Below are 18,339 nucleotides of genomic sequence, written 5' to 3' on the forward strand. Positions count from 1 at the left end.
CAGCGATGGTCTTTCCCAGGTGGGGGGGCAGATAATCCCACTTCCTTCCAGCCTGGGAAAAGATTTCCAGCAGACCCTGGATACTAGGCCTAATCAAGTCAAGTCTAAGGATAAACTTTTTCTCAATTCCAGTCCCAAACTTCATAGTAACGCCTCTACGGTCCTTTCCAGAGGAACAATGGGCCTGGAACACAAATTGTTGAATCTAGTGGACAAAGCTGTCCTCCATGAGGTCCCCCCTTGGGAAAGGACAGAAGAATTCTACTCCCAAATGTTTCTGGTGAACTAACCAGACGAATCCTTCCAGACAATAATAAGCTTGAAAAAGAACTGAACAAGTATATAAGAACTCAGACTTTCAAAATGGAGTCAATAAAATTAACTGTCAAAATATTGTTTCCCGATTGCTTTTTGACAGTCCAGGACCTGAGGGATGTACATTATCATATCCCGATACACAGACTCTCAGAAGTTCATCATGGTAGTGGTCTCTATAGGGGGATAAATAAAATGTTTTCAATACAAGGCCCTCCCTTTTAGCTTGGCGGTGGCCCCTTGAGTATTTACCAAGTGGTGGCAGAAGCAATGGCCCACCTGAGGGAACAGGACATTTTGATTGTCCCTTATCTGGATGACTTCCTAGTGATGGCCAACTCGGTCCAACATTGTAGAGCGCAACTTGAGAGTATTGACCTCTTTAGTAAACCTAGGTTGGGTCTTTAAATAAAAAAAAAAAATCAAAGATCAAACCAAAGGGGCTACAGAAGTTCCTGGGGCTTACACTAGACTTCCAGAAGCAAGAGTGTCACCTTCCGGTGGACAAAGGGGAAAAGACTGTGGGTGAGGTATCGAGGGCATCGTAATAGCCTTTCTCAGTCGTTGATATCTCCCTGTTAGGTTCCCTAACCTCCTGTTTGCCAGTGGTTCAGTGGGCACAAATACACACCAGGGAGCTTCAGTGGGACATCTTTAAAAAATCAGGTCTCCAAAAGAAGGTCATTTCGAAGGACTCATGATTCTGTGTTCAAAACCTATTTCTTCCCCAGGTTGGTGGAAAATGGTCATTCTGACCAAAGGGGTTCCTTGAGTAACCACAGTGTCTCGAGTAGTCACCACAGATGCAAGCCCCACAGGGTGGGGGGCTCATCTGGACAACAGAGGTACTCAGGGAGTCTGGATAGGTCAGCAGAAATCTGTTTGATCGAACCACAAAAAAACATTACCAGTCTGTCATGCCCTGATTGAATTCTTAGATGCCCTTCAGGGTCAACATGTACGGGTATTTTCAGACTTCCAGGTAGTGGTAGCCATTGTGAACCATCAGGGTGAAACAGAGTCACTGCCCTTGATGGACATAACAGCCCAGATTTTCCGGATGGCGGAAAGCAATCTCCTTTCTCTGATGGCGCTCCGCATACGGAAGGTAGAAAACTAAAAGGCAGACTTTTTGAGCCGGACTCAGTTGAAACGGGGCGAATGGGTGCTAAAAAAGGTCAATTTTCAACCAGATTGAAGAGATGTGGGGTCTCCCGGTCGTAGATGTTTTTGCCAACATCGACAACAGGAAGGTAGACTTCTTTAGAGCCATAGATCCCAGAGGGAACCTGCAGGCTCTTGATGTCTTCATGTTTCCGTGGAATCAGAGCCTGGCCTTTGCCTCCCCCCAATCATCCTGATCCCAGCGGTCCTAAGGAGAATCAGGGAGACAGGGCAAGAATCCTGATAGCCCCTTTCTGGCCAAGAAGAACTTGGTTCTCCTGGATGAGGATGACCCTTAGGTACTACCGGAAGTTCCAGATCTTCTCTCCCAGGGACCGGTATATCATCCTCAGGCAGCAACTTACACTTAACAGCGTGGAATTTGAAAGGTCACTTTTGAGGGACAGAGGGTTTTCCCAGACTGTTTCCACCCTACTTCAAAGTAGGAAAGTTGTCATTACCAAAGTCTTCTGTAAAACTTGGAGAAAATTCCTATCCATGTAGGGGGGTCAGAGCCCAAGATGGGGTTCCAATTACCGCCATCCTGGAATTTTTTTACGAAAGGTAGTAGAGCAGAGTCTTGCTACTAGCACCTTTTTTTTAAAGGTTCAGATTACCACATTGGGATCCCTGTATAATCATGACATAAAAAGACAGGCAACGGACGGCACTAGAGTATATAATATTACACAGATTCTTCTGGACTTGGACTTTGCAACTTTTGATAAACAGGTGTCACGTAAGCTTAGGGTTTTTGGTGCTCTGCATCGGTAGCATATAGCTGTATTATCCACACGGCAGAAGAAAAAAAATATATTAGTACATCAGGTGTACAGGAGGGTGCGGTGATGGAGTCTGGACCCGTTGAAGCACATTCAGTGCGAAACAGCCGTCGTCCAGACTCCATCACCGCACCCTCCTGTACACCTGATGTCCTAATGGATGCATACACATTTTCTTTCCAATAAAGAGCACGTTTATACAGCTTCAAACGGGTGAGTGCCGCATATATTTTTCTTCTTCTGCCGTGTGGATAATCATGACATAGTGGGCAATCCTTGGGTAGCAAGATTCATTAAAGCCTCCGCAAAATCTAGGCCCATTACCAGCCAGAAATTGCCACCCATGGGATTTAAATTTGGTTTTATCAGCAACGGGTCCCTCCTTTGAACCCTTAAATTTCACTTTGCTCAACATTCTATCCCTCAAAACGGTCCTTCTAGTGACATTGACCTCAGCCCACAAGGTGAGCGACATTGAAGCCCAGTCTACAGGCCTTCCATTCACTCAAATCTTAGAGGACAAAGTTCTTTCGAAACTTGACCCTGTTTCCATGCCCAAGGTAGCATCTCTGTTCCATAGGTCCCAAGAGGTAGTCCTTCCTTTTTTCTCCAACCCCAAAAATGCAATAGAAGAGAATTTCCATTCATTTGACGTTAAAAGGTGTTTAGTACCTAGTGTCCACCCAGGGGTGTAGGAAGGATAGGTCTCTGTGTGCTTTCACGGGCCTAGGAAGGGGCTCAAGGCCTCAAAAAGTACCTTGGCAAGATAGAAATGAGATGCGATCTCATTGGCCTATTCATCTAGTGGGAATGTCACCACGGAGGGTTTGCGAGCTCATTCCATGAGAGCAGTGGCAACCTCCTGGGTGGAAAGGTTGGAGGTATCAATAGAGCAGATCTGTAAGGTTGCCACTTAGTCATCACCTTCTACCTTTTATAATCACAATCAGCTGGACCTAGCCTCTTCTTCTGATCTAACCTTTGGGAGAAGGGTTCTACTGGCTGTGGTCCCTCTCTAAGATACAATTTTCTGTAATTCTCTCCGTGGTGCTTCCGTGGGGGAAGGATAAAGAAAGCTACTTACCGGTAACTGGATTTCTCAGAGCCCATGACAACACCCTTATTTTCCCTCCCGTCATGTGTAAGTAATCACGCTCGTTTGTGTGTGATTTATGTTTAGGCACTTAGTGTTGCTTATGAGTATTATAGTATTTTTTGCAATAACCTGGAGGCCCTCCTATGCTCTGTAAACCAGCTGATGTGAGGGATAGGCACTGCCCTTTTTATCTGTAGGTTTCATGTCCCTGAAAGGCGGATCCCCTCTCTCCGTGGTGCTGTCATGGGTTCTGAGAAATCCCGTTACCGGTAAGTATGTCTTTCCATATCTGAAAAGCTTGACGGCAGAGGGCAGCATGAAGTGCTCTAAAAATTTCCTGGAAGATGGCTGTGCTGACTTTGGTCTTGATAAAACACAGTAAACCTACACCAGCAGGTCACTGATTGTGGAAACTTCACATTAGACCTCAAGCAGCTTGGATTATGTGCCTCTCCACTCTTCCTCCAGACTCTGGGACCTTGATTTAACCCCTTCATGACCAGAGGTATTTTCGGTTTAGAATTTTTATTTTTTTGCTCCCTTTCTTCCCAGAGCCATAACTTTTTTTATTTCTCCGTCAATATGACCATCTGATGGCTTGTTGTTTTGCGGGACGAGTTGTACTTTTGAATAACACCATTGATTTTAACATATCGTGTACTGGAAAATGGGAAAAAAATTCCAAGTGCGGTGAAATTGCAGAAATAGTACAATCCCACAGTATTTTTTTTTTTGTTGCTTTCTTACTAGGTTCACTAAATGCTAAAACTGAGTCTAGAGGTCATTATGAGTCTAGAGGTCATTACGAGTTCATAGACACCAAACATGTGTAAGTTCTTTATCTAAGTGGTGAAAAAAAAATTCCAGACTTTGTGTGTGTATATTAGTGTGTATATTTATCCATGGAGACATTTTGAAGAACTGAAAATGTGAATCTTGTGTCTGCAATAAATTTTATTTTGCTACTAAATATTGTACTGGCAGATGGCAGAATCTTCTTTCTCAATAACATTCTTCGGGGAGGGTTACAGTCGGGGCATAGACCCACAACAGGGGAAACCCAATGTGAAAGTCTGCACACAGGTTTCAGGACCAGGTAAAGTTTTCTCATTTGTCAAACTAAACTACTAGTTAACTAATGTAAATTATCTGAAAAGTGTTCTATTCTGATATGGCATTTTCTTAATATTTTTCCCAAACATTGCTTTACAGAAGCTGGATATGTTGCTACCCCAATAGCCATGGTTCAAGCCGGAATGACTATTCTAAAGGAGCCAGAATCTCTTCCAAAAAGGTACCTGTAGTAGTCGAATACAAATGGCTTACTAATCTAATCTAATTGTGGGTACAAAGCCTCTTGGATATACAGTATGTTACAAAAGTGAGTACACTCCACACATGTTTGTAAATATTTCATTATATCTTTTTATGGGACAACACTAAAGATATGACACTTTTATGCAATGTAAAGTAGTCAGTATACAGCTTGTGCAGTGGGGCAAAAAAGTATTGTCAGTCAGCAATAGTGCAAGTTCCACCACTTAAAAAGATGAGAGGCGTCTGTAATTTACATCATAGGTAGACCTCAACTATGGGAGACAAACTGAGAAAAAAAAATCCAGAAAATCACATTGTCTGTTTTTTTTTACATTTTATTTGCATATTATGGTGGAAAATAAGTATTTGGTCAGAAACAAAATTTCATCTCAATACTTTGTAATATATCCTTTGTTGGCAATGACAGAGGTCAAACGTTTTCTGTAAGTCTTCACAAGGTTGCCACACACTGTTGTTGGTATGTTGGCCCATTCCTCCATGCAGATCTCCTCTAGAGCAGTGATGTTTTTGCCTTTTCGCTTGGCAACACGGACTTTCAACTCCCTCCAAAGGTTTTCTATAGGGTTGAGATCTGGAGAATGGCTAGGCCACTCCAGGACCTTGAAATGCTTCTTACGAAGCCACTCCTTCGTTGCCCTGGCGGTGTGCTTTGGATCATTGTCATGTTGAAAGACCCAGCCACGTTTCATCTTCAATGCCCTTGCTGATGGAAGGAGGTTTGCACTCAAAATCTCACGATACATGGCCCCATTCATTCTTTCATGTACCCGGATCAGTCGTCCTGGCCCCTTTGCAGAGAAACAGCCCCAAAGCATGATGTTTCCACCACCATGCTTTACAGTAGGTATGGTGTTTGATGGATGCAACTCAGTATTCTTTTTCCTCCAAACACGACAAGTTGTGTTTCTACCAAACAGTTCCAGTTTGGTTTAATCAGACCATAGGACATTCTCCCAAAACTCCTCTGGATCATTCAAATGCTCTCTAGCAAACTTCAAACGGGCCCGGACATGTACTGGCTTAAGCAGTGGGACACGTCTGGCACTGCAGGATCTGAGTCCATGGTGGCGTAGTGTGTTACTTATGGTAGGCCTTGTTACATTGGTCCCAGCTCTCTGCAGTTCATTCACTAGGTCCCCCCGCGTGGTTCTGGGATTTTTGCTCACCGTTCTTGTGATCATTCTGACCCCACGGGGTGGGATTTTGCGTGGAGCCCCAGATCGAGGGAGATTATCAGTGGTCTTGTATGTCTTCCATTTTCTAATTATTGCTCCCACTGTTGATTTCTTCACTCCAAGCTGGTTGGCTATTGCAGATTCAGTCTTCCCAGCCTGGTGCAGGGCTACAATTTTGTTTCTGGTGTCCTTTGACAGCTCTTTGGTCTTCACCATAGTGGAGTTTGGAGTCAGACTGTTTGAGGGTGTGCACAGGTGTCTTTTTATACTGATAACAAGTTTAAACAGGTGCCATTACTACAGGTAATGAGTGGAGGAAAGAGGAGACTCTTAAAGAAGAAGTTACAGGTCTGTGAGAGCCAGAAATCTTGATTGTTTGTTTCTGACCAAATACTTATTTTCCACCATAATATGCAAATAAAATGTTAAAAAAACAGACAATGTGATTTTCTGGATTTTTGTTTCTCAGTTTGTCTCCCATAGTTGAGGTCTACCTATGATGTAAATTACAGACGCCTCTCATCTTTTTAAGTGGTGGAACTTGCACTATTGCTGACTGACTAAATACTTTTTTGCCCCACTGTATAACCGTGTAAGTTAGTGTGCCCTCTAAATAACATAAATCAGTTGTTCATGTCTAAACGCTGGCAACAAAAGGGAGTACACCCCTAAGTAAAAATGGCCAAATTGTTCCCAAAGTTTGAATATTTTGTGTGGCCACCAATATTTTAAAGCACTGCCTTAACTCTCATGAAGTTCACTAAAGCTTCACAGGTTGCCACTAGAATCTTCTTCCACTTCTCCATAATGACATCACGGAGCTGTTGGATGTTATTGCACTCTTCCACCTTCTGTTTGAGGTTTCCTCACAGATACTCAATAGGGTTTAGGTCTGGAGACATGCTTTGCAAGTCCTGCACCTTTACCCTTAGTTTCTTTAGCAAGGCAGTGGTTGTCTTGGAGGTGTGTTTGGCGTTATCATGTTGGAATACAGCCCTGTGGCCCAGTTTCTGAAGAGGGGGATCATGCTCTGCTTCAGTATGTCACAGCACAAGTTGGCATTCATGGTTTCCTTAATGAATCGTAGCTCCCCGCTGTTGGTACCGCTCATGCAGCCCTAAACCATGGCTCTCCCCTCACCATGCTTGACTGTAGGCAAGACACACACTTGTCTTTGTACTCCTCACCTTGTTGCCACTATACATTCTTAAACTTATTTGGTTCAGATGGTGTTATCTTGGCTTACTGGAACCAGGTCCTTGGTCTGCTTGTCTTCTACAAACTGTTTGTGGATTTTTTTGTGCCATCATCTTTAGAACAGGCTTCCTTTTGGGACGACAGCCATGCAGACAAGTTTAATACAGAGTGCGGTGTATGGTCTGAGCACTGACCGGCTGACCTACACCATCCCTTTTTACCTCTGCAGCAATGGTGGCAGCACTCATACGTCTATTTTGAAAAGACAACCTCTGGATATGAAACTGACCACGTGCACTCCACTTCTTTGGTCGACCATGGCGAGGCCTGTTCTGAGGAGTAAAACCTGTGTTGTTAAACTGCTGTATGGCCTTGGCCACCGTGCTGCAGCTCAGTTTCTGGGTGTTGGCAATCTTCTTATAGCCTAGGCCATCTTTATGTAGAGCAACAATTTTTATTTTTCACTTCCTCAGTTCTTTTCTATTAGGTGCCATGCTGAACTTCCAGTGACGAGTATGAGAGAGTGTGAGAGCGATGGCACCAAATTTATCACACATGCTCCCCATTGACACCTGAGACCTTGTAACACTAATAAGTCACATGACATCGGGGAGGGAAAATGGCTAATTGGGCACAATTCGTCTGTTTTCACTTAGGGATGTACTTGCTTTTTATTGCCAGCGGTTTAGAAATTAATGGCTGTTAGTTATTTAGAGAGCACACCAAAGTCACACTGTTATATACAAGCTGTACACTAACTACTCTACATTGCATTAAAGTGTCACATCTTCAGTATTGTTCCACGAAAAGATATAACAAAATAATTGCAAAATGGGTGGGGTGTACTCACTTTTGTATTATACTTATGCCCAAATTGTCCACTACAATATAGTAAGAAAAAGGAGGCAGCACCCCAAATATTTGAGCAAAAATTTACTTTTATTGGCCCATCAAGTGACTTTTCAGTTGCCACATGGGCCAATAAATATCTACCTTTTGCACAATTAATTGAAGCACCAATTTCTTTTTCTTACTACATTTATCTACAATTATTTTTCATATACTGTATAGCAGAGGTGGGCCATTAATCTTCATAAGGGGCCACATGAAACCATGATTATCTTGAAGGGACTAATCATACTGCTTCTGATATCCAATGTGACACTCACTCCTCACACCATGATCCGATCCATAGAATGATGACCCCATAGGCAGTATAACCCCCTTCAGCGCCCTATGTGCAATAACCATGGTCCCTCTCTAGGCTATTGATATCTCCCCTCAGTCACTGGCTTTCCCACTCTGGCGGAGAAAATTGTGCGGGAGCCCACGCCAATTTTTTCCACGATTTAACCCTTTAATTTAATAGCTAGAGCCCCCAAATTTTACACATAGACACGTCTTACATTACTAAAGATGAATATGTAATAAAAGAAGGGATATGAGATGGTTTAAAGTATGTAAACCATGTCTCATATCCTGTCGAGTTTGAGAAGGAGATGGCAAAAGCCGGCAATTGAATCACTGGCTTTTCTGCTATCTAGCTCTGTATGAAAAAAATAAAAATAAATAATAATAAAATATATATATATTTATTTAGATGGTTGCCCGATTCTAACGCATCGGGTATTCTAGAATATGTATGTCCACATAGTATATTGCCCAGCCACTTAATATATTGTCCTGCCACGTTGTATATTGCCCAGTGACATAGTATACAGCAGAGCCACATAGTATATTGCCCAGTGATGTAGTATACAGCACAGAGCCACGTAGCATATTGCACAGCCCATTTAGTATATTGCCAAGCCACGTATGACACAGGTTAAAAAAAATAAAAAATAAACATATACTCACCTTCTGCAGGCGCGTTGTAGCACTGTCGCCTGTGTGGGGTGCAGGCGGCATCTTCCGGTCCCAGGGTGTGCTGACGTCGCGGTCACGTGACCATGACGTCACGGCAGGTCCTTGTCGTGCAGGACCTGTCATGACGTCGCGGTCACATGACCGTGACGTCATGGCAGGTCCTTCTGCCAGACCATCCTTGCGACCGGAACGTGTCGGTTGCATCGCGAGGAGCGTGAAAGGCGGCGTAGGTGAGTATATATAATCATTTTTTATTTTTTTTATTATTTTTAACATTCGATGTTTTTACTATTGGCGCTGCATAGGCTTGGTCACACAGGGTTAATAGCAGCGGTAACTGACTGCATTACACCGCGGCATAACGCGGTCCGTTACCGCTGCCATTAACCCTGTGTGAGGGCAGACTGGAGGGGTATATGCGGGCGCCAGGCAGTGAGTGCGGGGAGTAAGGAGCGGCCATTTTCTTCCGGAATGTGCTCGTCGCTGATTGGTCGCGGCAGCCATGACAGGCAGCTGCCGAGACCAATCAGCGAACGAATAACCGTTACAGACAGACAGAAGGACAGACGGAAGTACCCCATAGACAATTATATAGTAGATATATAATAATATATAAATTATACCCCTATACTATGTGCAGACCTTTATATTAGCTATTCTATTCTAACCTGTCAGTGTGATATTACTGTACACCGCACTGAATTGCCGGCTTTTCTATAGAACACCGCTGCGTATTTCTCGCAAGTCACACAGTTGGTCCGTGTGTAATCCGTACTTTTCTCGCTCCCATAGACTTTCATTGGCGATTTTTTTTTTTTTTTGCGCAATACGCTGACAAACGCAGCATGCTGCGATGTTCTACGGCCGTACAAGACCGTATAATACGGATCCGTAAAATACGGCAGATAGGAGCTGGGCCATAGCGAATCATTGTACCGTGTGCAATCCGTATCTTCTGCACCTCTCATACGTCCGTAAAACTCGCTAGTGTGACGCCGGCCTTAGTGTGATGATGAATAATTGCTCCTGGTACGATACACTGTGGAGAAATGGCTGTAACACCGAGCTGTTGGTTTACCTGGAATGAATACTAGAGCAGCCTGGTTTCAATATATTATGCCACCCCACAGCATAATCCTGGGATTAGAATGTGACGTTGCCTCGTGAAGACCTCTTCAAGGTACTACCCACTTGGTATTTAGATGGAGACGTGAAGTTGGAGTTGATCTCTATCCTCTTTAGTGATTAGCCCCGCTTTTCATCTTGGATGCATTGAAAGACAGAGATTGGTCTGGTGGTGATGTGGGCAATGCCATGAAGAGGCCTTCATACGAAAACTACTTCCATGATTAAAGGGTGAGGTGGCATAATGTACTTCTTTTTAGGTACACTAACAGCTCGGCATTACATTGGCTTGGTGGTGGAACTAGTAGTATGGCCAGTTCTTCAGTGTGCCCCGAGAGCCATTTTTCAACACATAATTCCATCACTTTTCAATCTTGCTGGAATTTCAATGTAGAGGAGTGGGTATCAATGACTGAGGATAAGGTCTTCAAGATCATAAACCTGGATAACCCCTTTTATTCTTTGTACAAGATTCAACATTTTTCACATGTACACAGTGAGGTTCCCAATCAACGTCTATAAACCAGGTTGTACTTCTGAACAGTTTTGCTGCATTTCCTGTACTATTCATGGTGTAATCTGAATTTTAACCCCTTAACGACCATTGATACACCTTTTATGGCGGCAGTTAAGGGTACGTATTCGTCAGCACCGCTTTTTAGCGGTGCTGAGAAATAAGGTTATAGCCCTTCCCCCCCCAGTGTCAGAAAATGTCTGGGGTCTCTGCTACGGGAGTAGCTTAGACCCTGGAGAACATGATTCAGGTCGGTATTTACCGTCCCCAGTCTCGTGATCACCGTTATTCATGAAATAACGGCGATAGCAAAAAAAAAAACTGATTTCCAATTAATTTCTCTCTCCTCTGATATGATCTAACATGCAAAGGAGAGAGAAATGTGGTCCCCCGGGCCCACCCCTTGTACCTTCGGTATTTCTGGACCCTCTGGCTCTGTCGCCTGGTGTCTTCTTCCTGGAAGAAAATGGGCACATGAGCAGTACACCCGACGAGATCTGACGGCCAGCACCCGACAACAATAGATGTTTCCTATTGGTTAATTTTGATCACTGTGATAGACCATATCACAGTGATCAAAATAAAAAAATAGTAAATCATATTGACCCTCCAGAACCCACTCCCCCAAACTAACTTGAAATGTGAGGTGGTCCCTAAAAAAATGGTTTTGTAAAGCTTGTTAGAAAAATGGGAATTTGCTCGTCAACTATTAACCCTTATAACGTGATAACAAAAAAAATTGTTTCCAAAATTGTGTTGATAGAACATGTGGGATATGTTATTTATTAACTATTTTTTGTGACACAACTCTGATTTAAGGGCACAAAAATTAAAAGTTTGAAAATTTCAAAATTTTTGCCAAATTAGCATTTTTATCATAAACAAACGCAAGTCATATGAAATAAATTTTACTACTAACATGAAGTACAATATGTCACAAAAAAACAATCTCAGAATCGGTGGGATCTGTTGAAGCGTTCCAGAGTTTATAAGTCCTAAAGTGACACTGGTCAAAATTGTAAAAATTGTCTCAGTCACTAATGGGTTAATAAATATATAAATTTTTTTTCTTTTAATCTTGCAGTGGAGGAGTGTACACTCCAGGAGCGGCATTTTCCAAAACCAAGTTGATTGACCGACTGAACAAGGCTGGCATTCATTTTACTGTTCTTAGCAAGATGGAATAATATATTGCATTATAACTATCTGCATGACAAGCTGGTTCAGCACTTAATAACACATTCGATATATTTTTCAAATGAAAATGAATTGCATTAAAAAAGTTCTGTGTATAATGAGAATTGTTACCATGTTTTTCATTAATAAAGTCTATACTAAATGGGTATTCTCACAGTATGAAATTGGTATAGTTGGAGAGTATAAAAGGAAGTACGTTTACAATTAACTTGCTTTTTCTATCAGCTTTCATTCTCCTGCTGTGAGATTTTTTTTATCTTAAATAATGTACAGCTTGGTGCCAAGTACCTCACCACCAGAGGCTGGCTGAGCATGTGCAGTAGTTACATTCCAATAGATGGGTTAACTCCTAATATACCAGTGAACTCTCCCCCACCCTTATCTGCTTTATCCTTCCTACCAGCCCCTAACCTATTATCAGTCATGCAAAATCACAATCAACTGGGCCACCACCAGCAGCAGTTTCCAGAGCAGTTCTTGTACTCCTTGCTTTCACTTTCCAAGCCCTATTTTTGCTAAAAGTGGTAACCGATTCTAGATCTAGCAATAATAGACCTTTAGGGTATGTGCACACGTCCGGATTTTTAGCGTTTTTTTTGCGGAATTTCGCTATAAAAACGCTATAAATCCGGTAAAAAAACGCTAACATTATGCATCCTATCTTTTAGAATGCATTCCGCATTTTTTGTGCATATGTTAGCGTTTTTTTTCCGCAAAAAAAACGCATTCCGCAAAAAGAGCGGACATGCTCATTCTTTTTGCGGATTTTTTGCGGATTCCATAGCAAAAATGACCTTCAGGAAAAAAAAAAAAACGCAAAAAATCCGCAAAAATTCCGCGCAAAAACCGCGAAAATTCTGCGAGAAATCCGCGCAAAAAAAACGCGAATTTCTGGCAGAATTCTCAGGATTTTGTCAGGAAAAAATCCTGACGTGTGCACATACCCTGAATGTGCCACTATAAACATAAAAAGACTAACCAGCAAATCCCTACTAGTGTGAATAGGTGCCAGCTAACATAAGAATTCTAAGAAAATATAAAGCTGAACTCTGGACTACATTGAATGGTACATCTAGAAAATTGGAACTGCATTACTGCCATAGAAAATTAGCCAATGTACAGCTCTGGCAAAAATTAAGAGACCGCTGCAAAATTTTCAGTTTGTCTGATTTTTCTCTTTATAAGTATATTTTGGAGTAAAATATAAATTGTTCTTTTTATTCTATAAACTTCTGACAACATGTCTCCGAATTTCCAAGCAATAAATTTGGTATTTTTTTTTCTGACAAAGAAAGATGGTCAAAAAAAAAAAAAAAAAAACCCCAGTGCTTTCAGACCTCAAATAATGCAAAGAAAACAAGTTCACAATCATTTAGAAGCAACACTACTAATGATTTAACTCAGGAAGAGTTCAGAAATCAATGTTTTGTGGAATAACCATGATTTTTAATCACCGCTTTCATGCGTCTTGGCATGCTTGCAACCAGTCGTTCACACTGCAAAAATGTAAGCAGTTCTTCTTTGTGTGATGGCTTGTAACTATCCATCATCCTCTTAATTACATTCCGGAGGTTTTCAATAGGGTTCAGGTCTGGAGATTGGGCTGCCCATGACAGGTCTTTAATGTGGTGGTCTCTTAATTTTTGCCAGAGCTGTATATGAGCCCAACAGGTCAGGGACCCAACTATAAGGTACTCATTGGCACTGTGGTTGGGCTCGTATATACTGGCCAATCTATGTGCCAGGTACCTTCTTTTTACTGTAAATTTTCGCACTTCCAATTTTTCAAAAACTGCTCTCCAGGCGCCTCTGTTGATACAATAATGGCAGGTATCCTCCCGCAGTGGATCACTCTGCTTTTAGAGACCACTGGAGTTCATGCTCTCACCAGCAACGCTGTGTATTTCCTGTATCTTGTCAGCAGGCTTGGAGTACAGCGTTGCAGGCCTGATCACCGACATTAAGCACACTTTGGGGTATGCCTCAGTTCACACTGCCCGCATTCTCCAACCATATGCAATGCAGCGGGGTTGATGCAGTATGACAGATAGGCAGGGACCACAGGAAAGTTCACAGCAAATGTCTTTTATGTCTAAAACAACTGATACAGTGCACAGCACACGGTATCCTCCAGGATCACAGCCGTGGCATCACAACTGTCTCTACACGAGAAAGGTTGCAAAGGGCAAATGCACCACTGTATCACGCTGTGCGGTGCCAGGCGTTCGCTGCTCTTGGCTCTTTGTTAGCTCACACAGGTTGGATGCTGCTGAGTTACCTGCTCTGCTACTTGCAAACAAACACTGATACACCCAAACCCAATACTGTAAGACCCGATTTGGAGGAAGCTGACCGCCCCACTACAGTCCTGTAGTTTGCTTCAAAAATAAAAGCCCTTACTGGGTTTCCCTGAACATTGCCTTGGTCAAATAGCTTGACCAGGTCCACACTTTTACTTTGCCTTGTGACTCTCAGGTGTCCTGCTGTGAATGCAAGGCACTCCAGTGGGTCTAATAGGACTTCGTCTGCATCCTGGGGGATATATTTCGACCCTCGCATATGATCCCCCTCACTGCCTCACACTATATATATATATATATATATATATATATATATATATATTTTAGGGGGCACTGTTTGTGCTCTCCAGAATGCGCACGGAGGCGTAGTGAGGCTATGAGGGCGTATGGCAGTCACAGGTGTGGCTGTGATTAGAATGATGAAGTAGTGACTGATTAAAAAGCCCTGTAGTAGTGTTATGATCCGGTGACCTAGGAGCTGCATGAGAACTTTCACTGGAGAAAGTGGCTACTGTACTGACCGCTAACCTGAACTTAACACGCAACTAGAAGTAGCCATGGAGTGTACCTAACACACCTAGACCTCGTCACAGCCGGAGAACTAAAGATGGAAATAGGAATACTATCTTGCCTCAGAGAAAATCCCCAAAGGATAGACAGCCCCCCACAAATATTGGCGGTGAGTCGGAGAGGAAAAAACATACACAGGCAGAAAAACAGGATTAGCACAGGAGGCCACTCTAGCTAGATAGGACAGGATAGGACAGAGTTCTGTGCGGTCAGTATAAAAAACCCTTCAAAACATCCACAGCAGGATACACAAAAACTTCCTACATCTTTACTAAAAGATGTAGGAGCGTAAATCTGCAACTCCAGTGAATCCTACAATCAGAGCAGGAATAAAACTGAAACAAGCACACTGGCAGTGTACCACAGAAACAAAAACCAAACACTTATATTTGCTGAAATAGGCAGCGAGCAGGAGAAGCCAGAGAGTGATCCAACACTTCACAAGGCACATTGACTACTGGCAAGGGCTAAAGGATCCTGCCCACTTAAATATCCCAGTCAGAATTGTAATCATCCGATACACCTGGCCAGGTTTGTGACTCAGAGACAACTGCATTCCCACCTACAACCACTGGAGGGAACCCAAGAGCAGAATTCACAACAAGTAGAGGGGGAGGTGTGTCAGTGTTGGTCTGGGAAGCAGACAGAGCATTTGTCTGCAGAGCTTTTTCTGTGTGGAGTAACACAAGGGCAAAAGGAACCAAAGAGACTGACACCCTGCGTTTCGGGCTATCTTTTGTTTACTAGGCTGCAATCCGGAGGATAGCGTGTGGTGCACGGCATAAGTGAAGAAACTTGGTACTAGCGTACGGTCGCCCAGGGAAACTGGACAGAGGGAAGTCCGGCCTGTTTATTGACTGCAAACGTGTATTTCTAATGAACTGTATGAAGAAGCCGTGTATTATGTATTTCCATTGGTCTGGATGAAGAAGCCATGTATTGTGTATTTCTATTGTGTGAAGTAACACATTAAAGGAACGTTTTGTTTGAACTTGCTTGGGTCTCTGCCGTTTTACTGCGTATGGTGCTACCACTGCATCACATATGGTGGAGAATGCAGGCATGTGAACTAAGGCATACCCCAGAGAGTGATGCAGATCGTTGTGCAAGTCTGCTGGAGAAATGGAGGAACTGTTGGAGCAGGTTGTGCTCAATCAGCTCTCTTCCTGAAGCCTTTGCTGCAGTTTCAGCAGCCGCAGCAAGAGGTTTTGTGGCAGCAGCAGCAGGAGGCGCTGCAGAGGGAGCTAGCAGAGCTTCAGCGATGTAAAGAGGAGACCTCTAATGTGAGGGGCGAACAGCAGAGTTCTGAAGAGACCCCAAAGGTAAGAGGCGATCATTGGGTGTGCCAGTGGTCTTGTGGAGACTTTGCCTGCCAGGTCTCAAGCAAATGACTTATTGCAATTGGTGGAGGAGTGGCTCCAGCCTGAGTTCTCTTCCCCGTATGAGGCCAGGGTCAAACATCTCACGGAAAAGGTGGTACCGGGTGCAGAACCCAAACATATTGAGATACCTGCCAAAGGGGTTGCCAACCTAGGGACAGAGTGTAATCTTGATAGGCTTCCCCTAGAGGTAATAGCAGGAGAAATTGAAGATGTTGTTTCGGGTGTAGAACCCGAAGATCCTAAGAGGTCTGCCACAGAGGTCTCCAATTTAGGGTTAGAGTGTAACCCCAATGGGCTCCCCCTAGAGGTTGTGGCAGTAGAGGTCGTGACCTCATTGAACCCTGAGCTGGAGGTGTTCCCTGTTAAGGTCAGCTCAAATCCAGGGTCCCACACGGAGACGCAGGTATAAAAGACACAGGTATGAGAAGAGCCAGGAGTGTATGGTTGCGGAGGCAACTTGGGACATGCGCACGAGGAACCCTCTGGCAGCAGTCAAGGTTGGGTCTGGGGGTCAGGGTAAATTAGATAGAGCATTCGCTTGTCGGGAGGCACAGGTTCAGGTGCGACATAATGCAGACATGCTCAGAGTTGCCGGCGCGGTCCGTGGCATTTCTGCGTCATATAGTCACTGAGGCACGGGTAAGTGTACAGAGGAAATATTACCAGGGCTCGAAAGCAGATACTTAGGTGACAGGATGACCCGTGGGGTTAGTGAACACAAAATAAACAAGGTCAAGAACACCCAAAATTGGCCGAAATCTGCGGTTAATCAGAAAAGAGGGCTTAACTTCTGCAATGGAGAATGGGATGGGAGGAATGGGATGGTAATGAAATATGGAGGAGAAACGCAAAGGGGAGGGATGCATGCGCCGATCAATGGATCCAGTCCCTACTTTGGTTTCTTAGTGTAGTGTCGGGTGGGGATGTGTTGTGAATTCTGTTGTCGGGCTCCTTCCTGTGGTCATGAATGGTACTTCGGCTGGTTCTGTCCATGGACTTCCTCTGGTGGGTGTTTCTGAGTTTCCTTCCACAGGTGACGAGGTTAATTCGTTAGCTGCTGCTCTATTTAACTCCACTTAGATCTTTGCTCCATGCCACCTGTCAATGTTCCAGTATTGGTCTAGTTCACTCCTGGATCGTTCTTGTGACCTGTCTTCCCAGCAGAAGCTAAGTTCCAGCTTGTATTTCTTTGGTTTGCTATTTTTCTGTTCAGCTTGCTATTTCTATTGTTGTCTTGCTTGCTGGAAGCTCTGGGACGCAGAGGGAGCGCCTCCGCACCGTGAGTCGGTGCGGAGGGTCTTTTTGCGCCCTCTGCGTGGTCTTTTTGTAGGTTTTTGTGCTGACCGCAAAGTAACCTTTCCTATCCTCAGTCTGTTCAGTAAGTCGGGCCTCACTTTGCTAAATCTATTTCATCTGTGTTTGTATTTTCATCTTTACTCACAGTCATTATATGTGGGGGGCTGCCTTTTCCTTTGGGGAATTTCTCTGAGGCAAGGTAGGCTTTATTTTTCTACCTTCAGGGCTAGCTAGTTCCTTAGGCTGTGCCGAGTTGCATAGGGAGCGTTAGGCGCAATCCACGGCTATTTCTAGTGTGTTTGATAGGATTAGGGATTGCGGTCAGCAGAGTTCCCACGTCCCAGAGCTCGTCCTTTATTATCAGTAACTATCAGGTCATTCCGTGTGCTCTTAACCACCAGGTCCATTATTGTCCTGACCACCAGGTCATAACAGTACAGGTGGCTAAAAGTACTAATGCATCTCAATAGAGGGATAAGAGAAGTTCTGAGACCATTTTTTTTTCTTTGCAGTGTGTTTTGTCTCTATTTTCCTTTTTACCTCTGGGTGGTTCAGGACGCAGGTGTAAACATGGACATTCAAGGTCTGTCCTCTTGGATGGATAATCTCACTACAAGGGTACAAAACATTCAAGATTTTGTGGTTCAGAATCCGATGTCAGAGCCTAGGATTCCAATTCCTGATTTGTTTTTTGGTGATAGATCTAAGTTCTTGAATTTCAAAAATAATTGTAAATTGTTTCTTGCCTTGAAACCTCGCTCCTCAGGTGACCCTGTTCAACAAGTAAAGATCATTATTTCTTTGTTAAGTGGTGACCCTCAAGACTGGGCATTTTCCCTTGCGCCAGGAGATCCGGCATTGCGTGATGTTGATGCGTTTTTCCTGGCGCTTGGATTGCTTTATGACGAACCTAATTCAGTGGATCAGGCAGAGAAAATCTTGCTGGCTCTGTGTCAGGGTCAGGATGAAGCGGAGATATATTGTCAGAAGTTTAGAAAGTGGTCTGTGCTCACTCAGTGGAA

General features: G+C 43.6%; 1 protein-coding gene across 1 annotated transcript in view; it reads left to right on the forward strand.

Annotated features, from left to right (window-relative positions):
* LOC138681607 (saccharopine dehydrogenase-like oxidoreductase) overlaps positions 1–11,915 on the forward strand; it is a 92,371-nt gene extending 80,456 nt beyond the window's left edge. The window contains exons 10-12 of the mRNA XM_069769243.1: positions 4,342–4,453; positions 4,570–4,651; positions 11,657–11,915. Coding sequence (XP_069625344.1) covers positions 4,342–4,453; positions 4,570–4,651; positions 11,657–11,759 — 297 coding nt within the window. The 3' untranslated portion in view covers positions 11,760–11,915. The remainder of the gene's footprint in view (positions 1–4,341; positions 4,454–4,569; positions 4,652–11,656) is intronic.
* The last annotated feature ends 6,424 nt before the right edge of the window (positions 11,916–18,339 follow it).

The sequence above is a fragment of the Ranitomeya imitator genome, chromosome 5, assembly GCF_032444005.1.
Source record: "Ranitomeya imitator isolate aRanImi1 chromosome 5, aRanImi1.pri, whole genome shotgun sequence".
Lineage (NCBI taxonomy): Eukaryota > Metazoa > Chordata > Amphibia > Anura > Dendrobatidae > Ranitomeya > Ranitomeya imitator.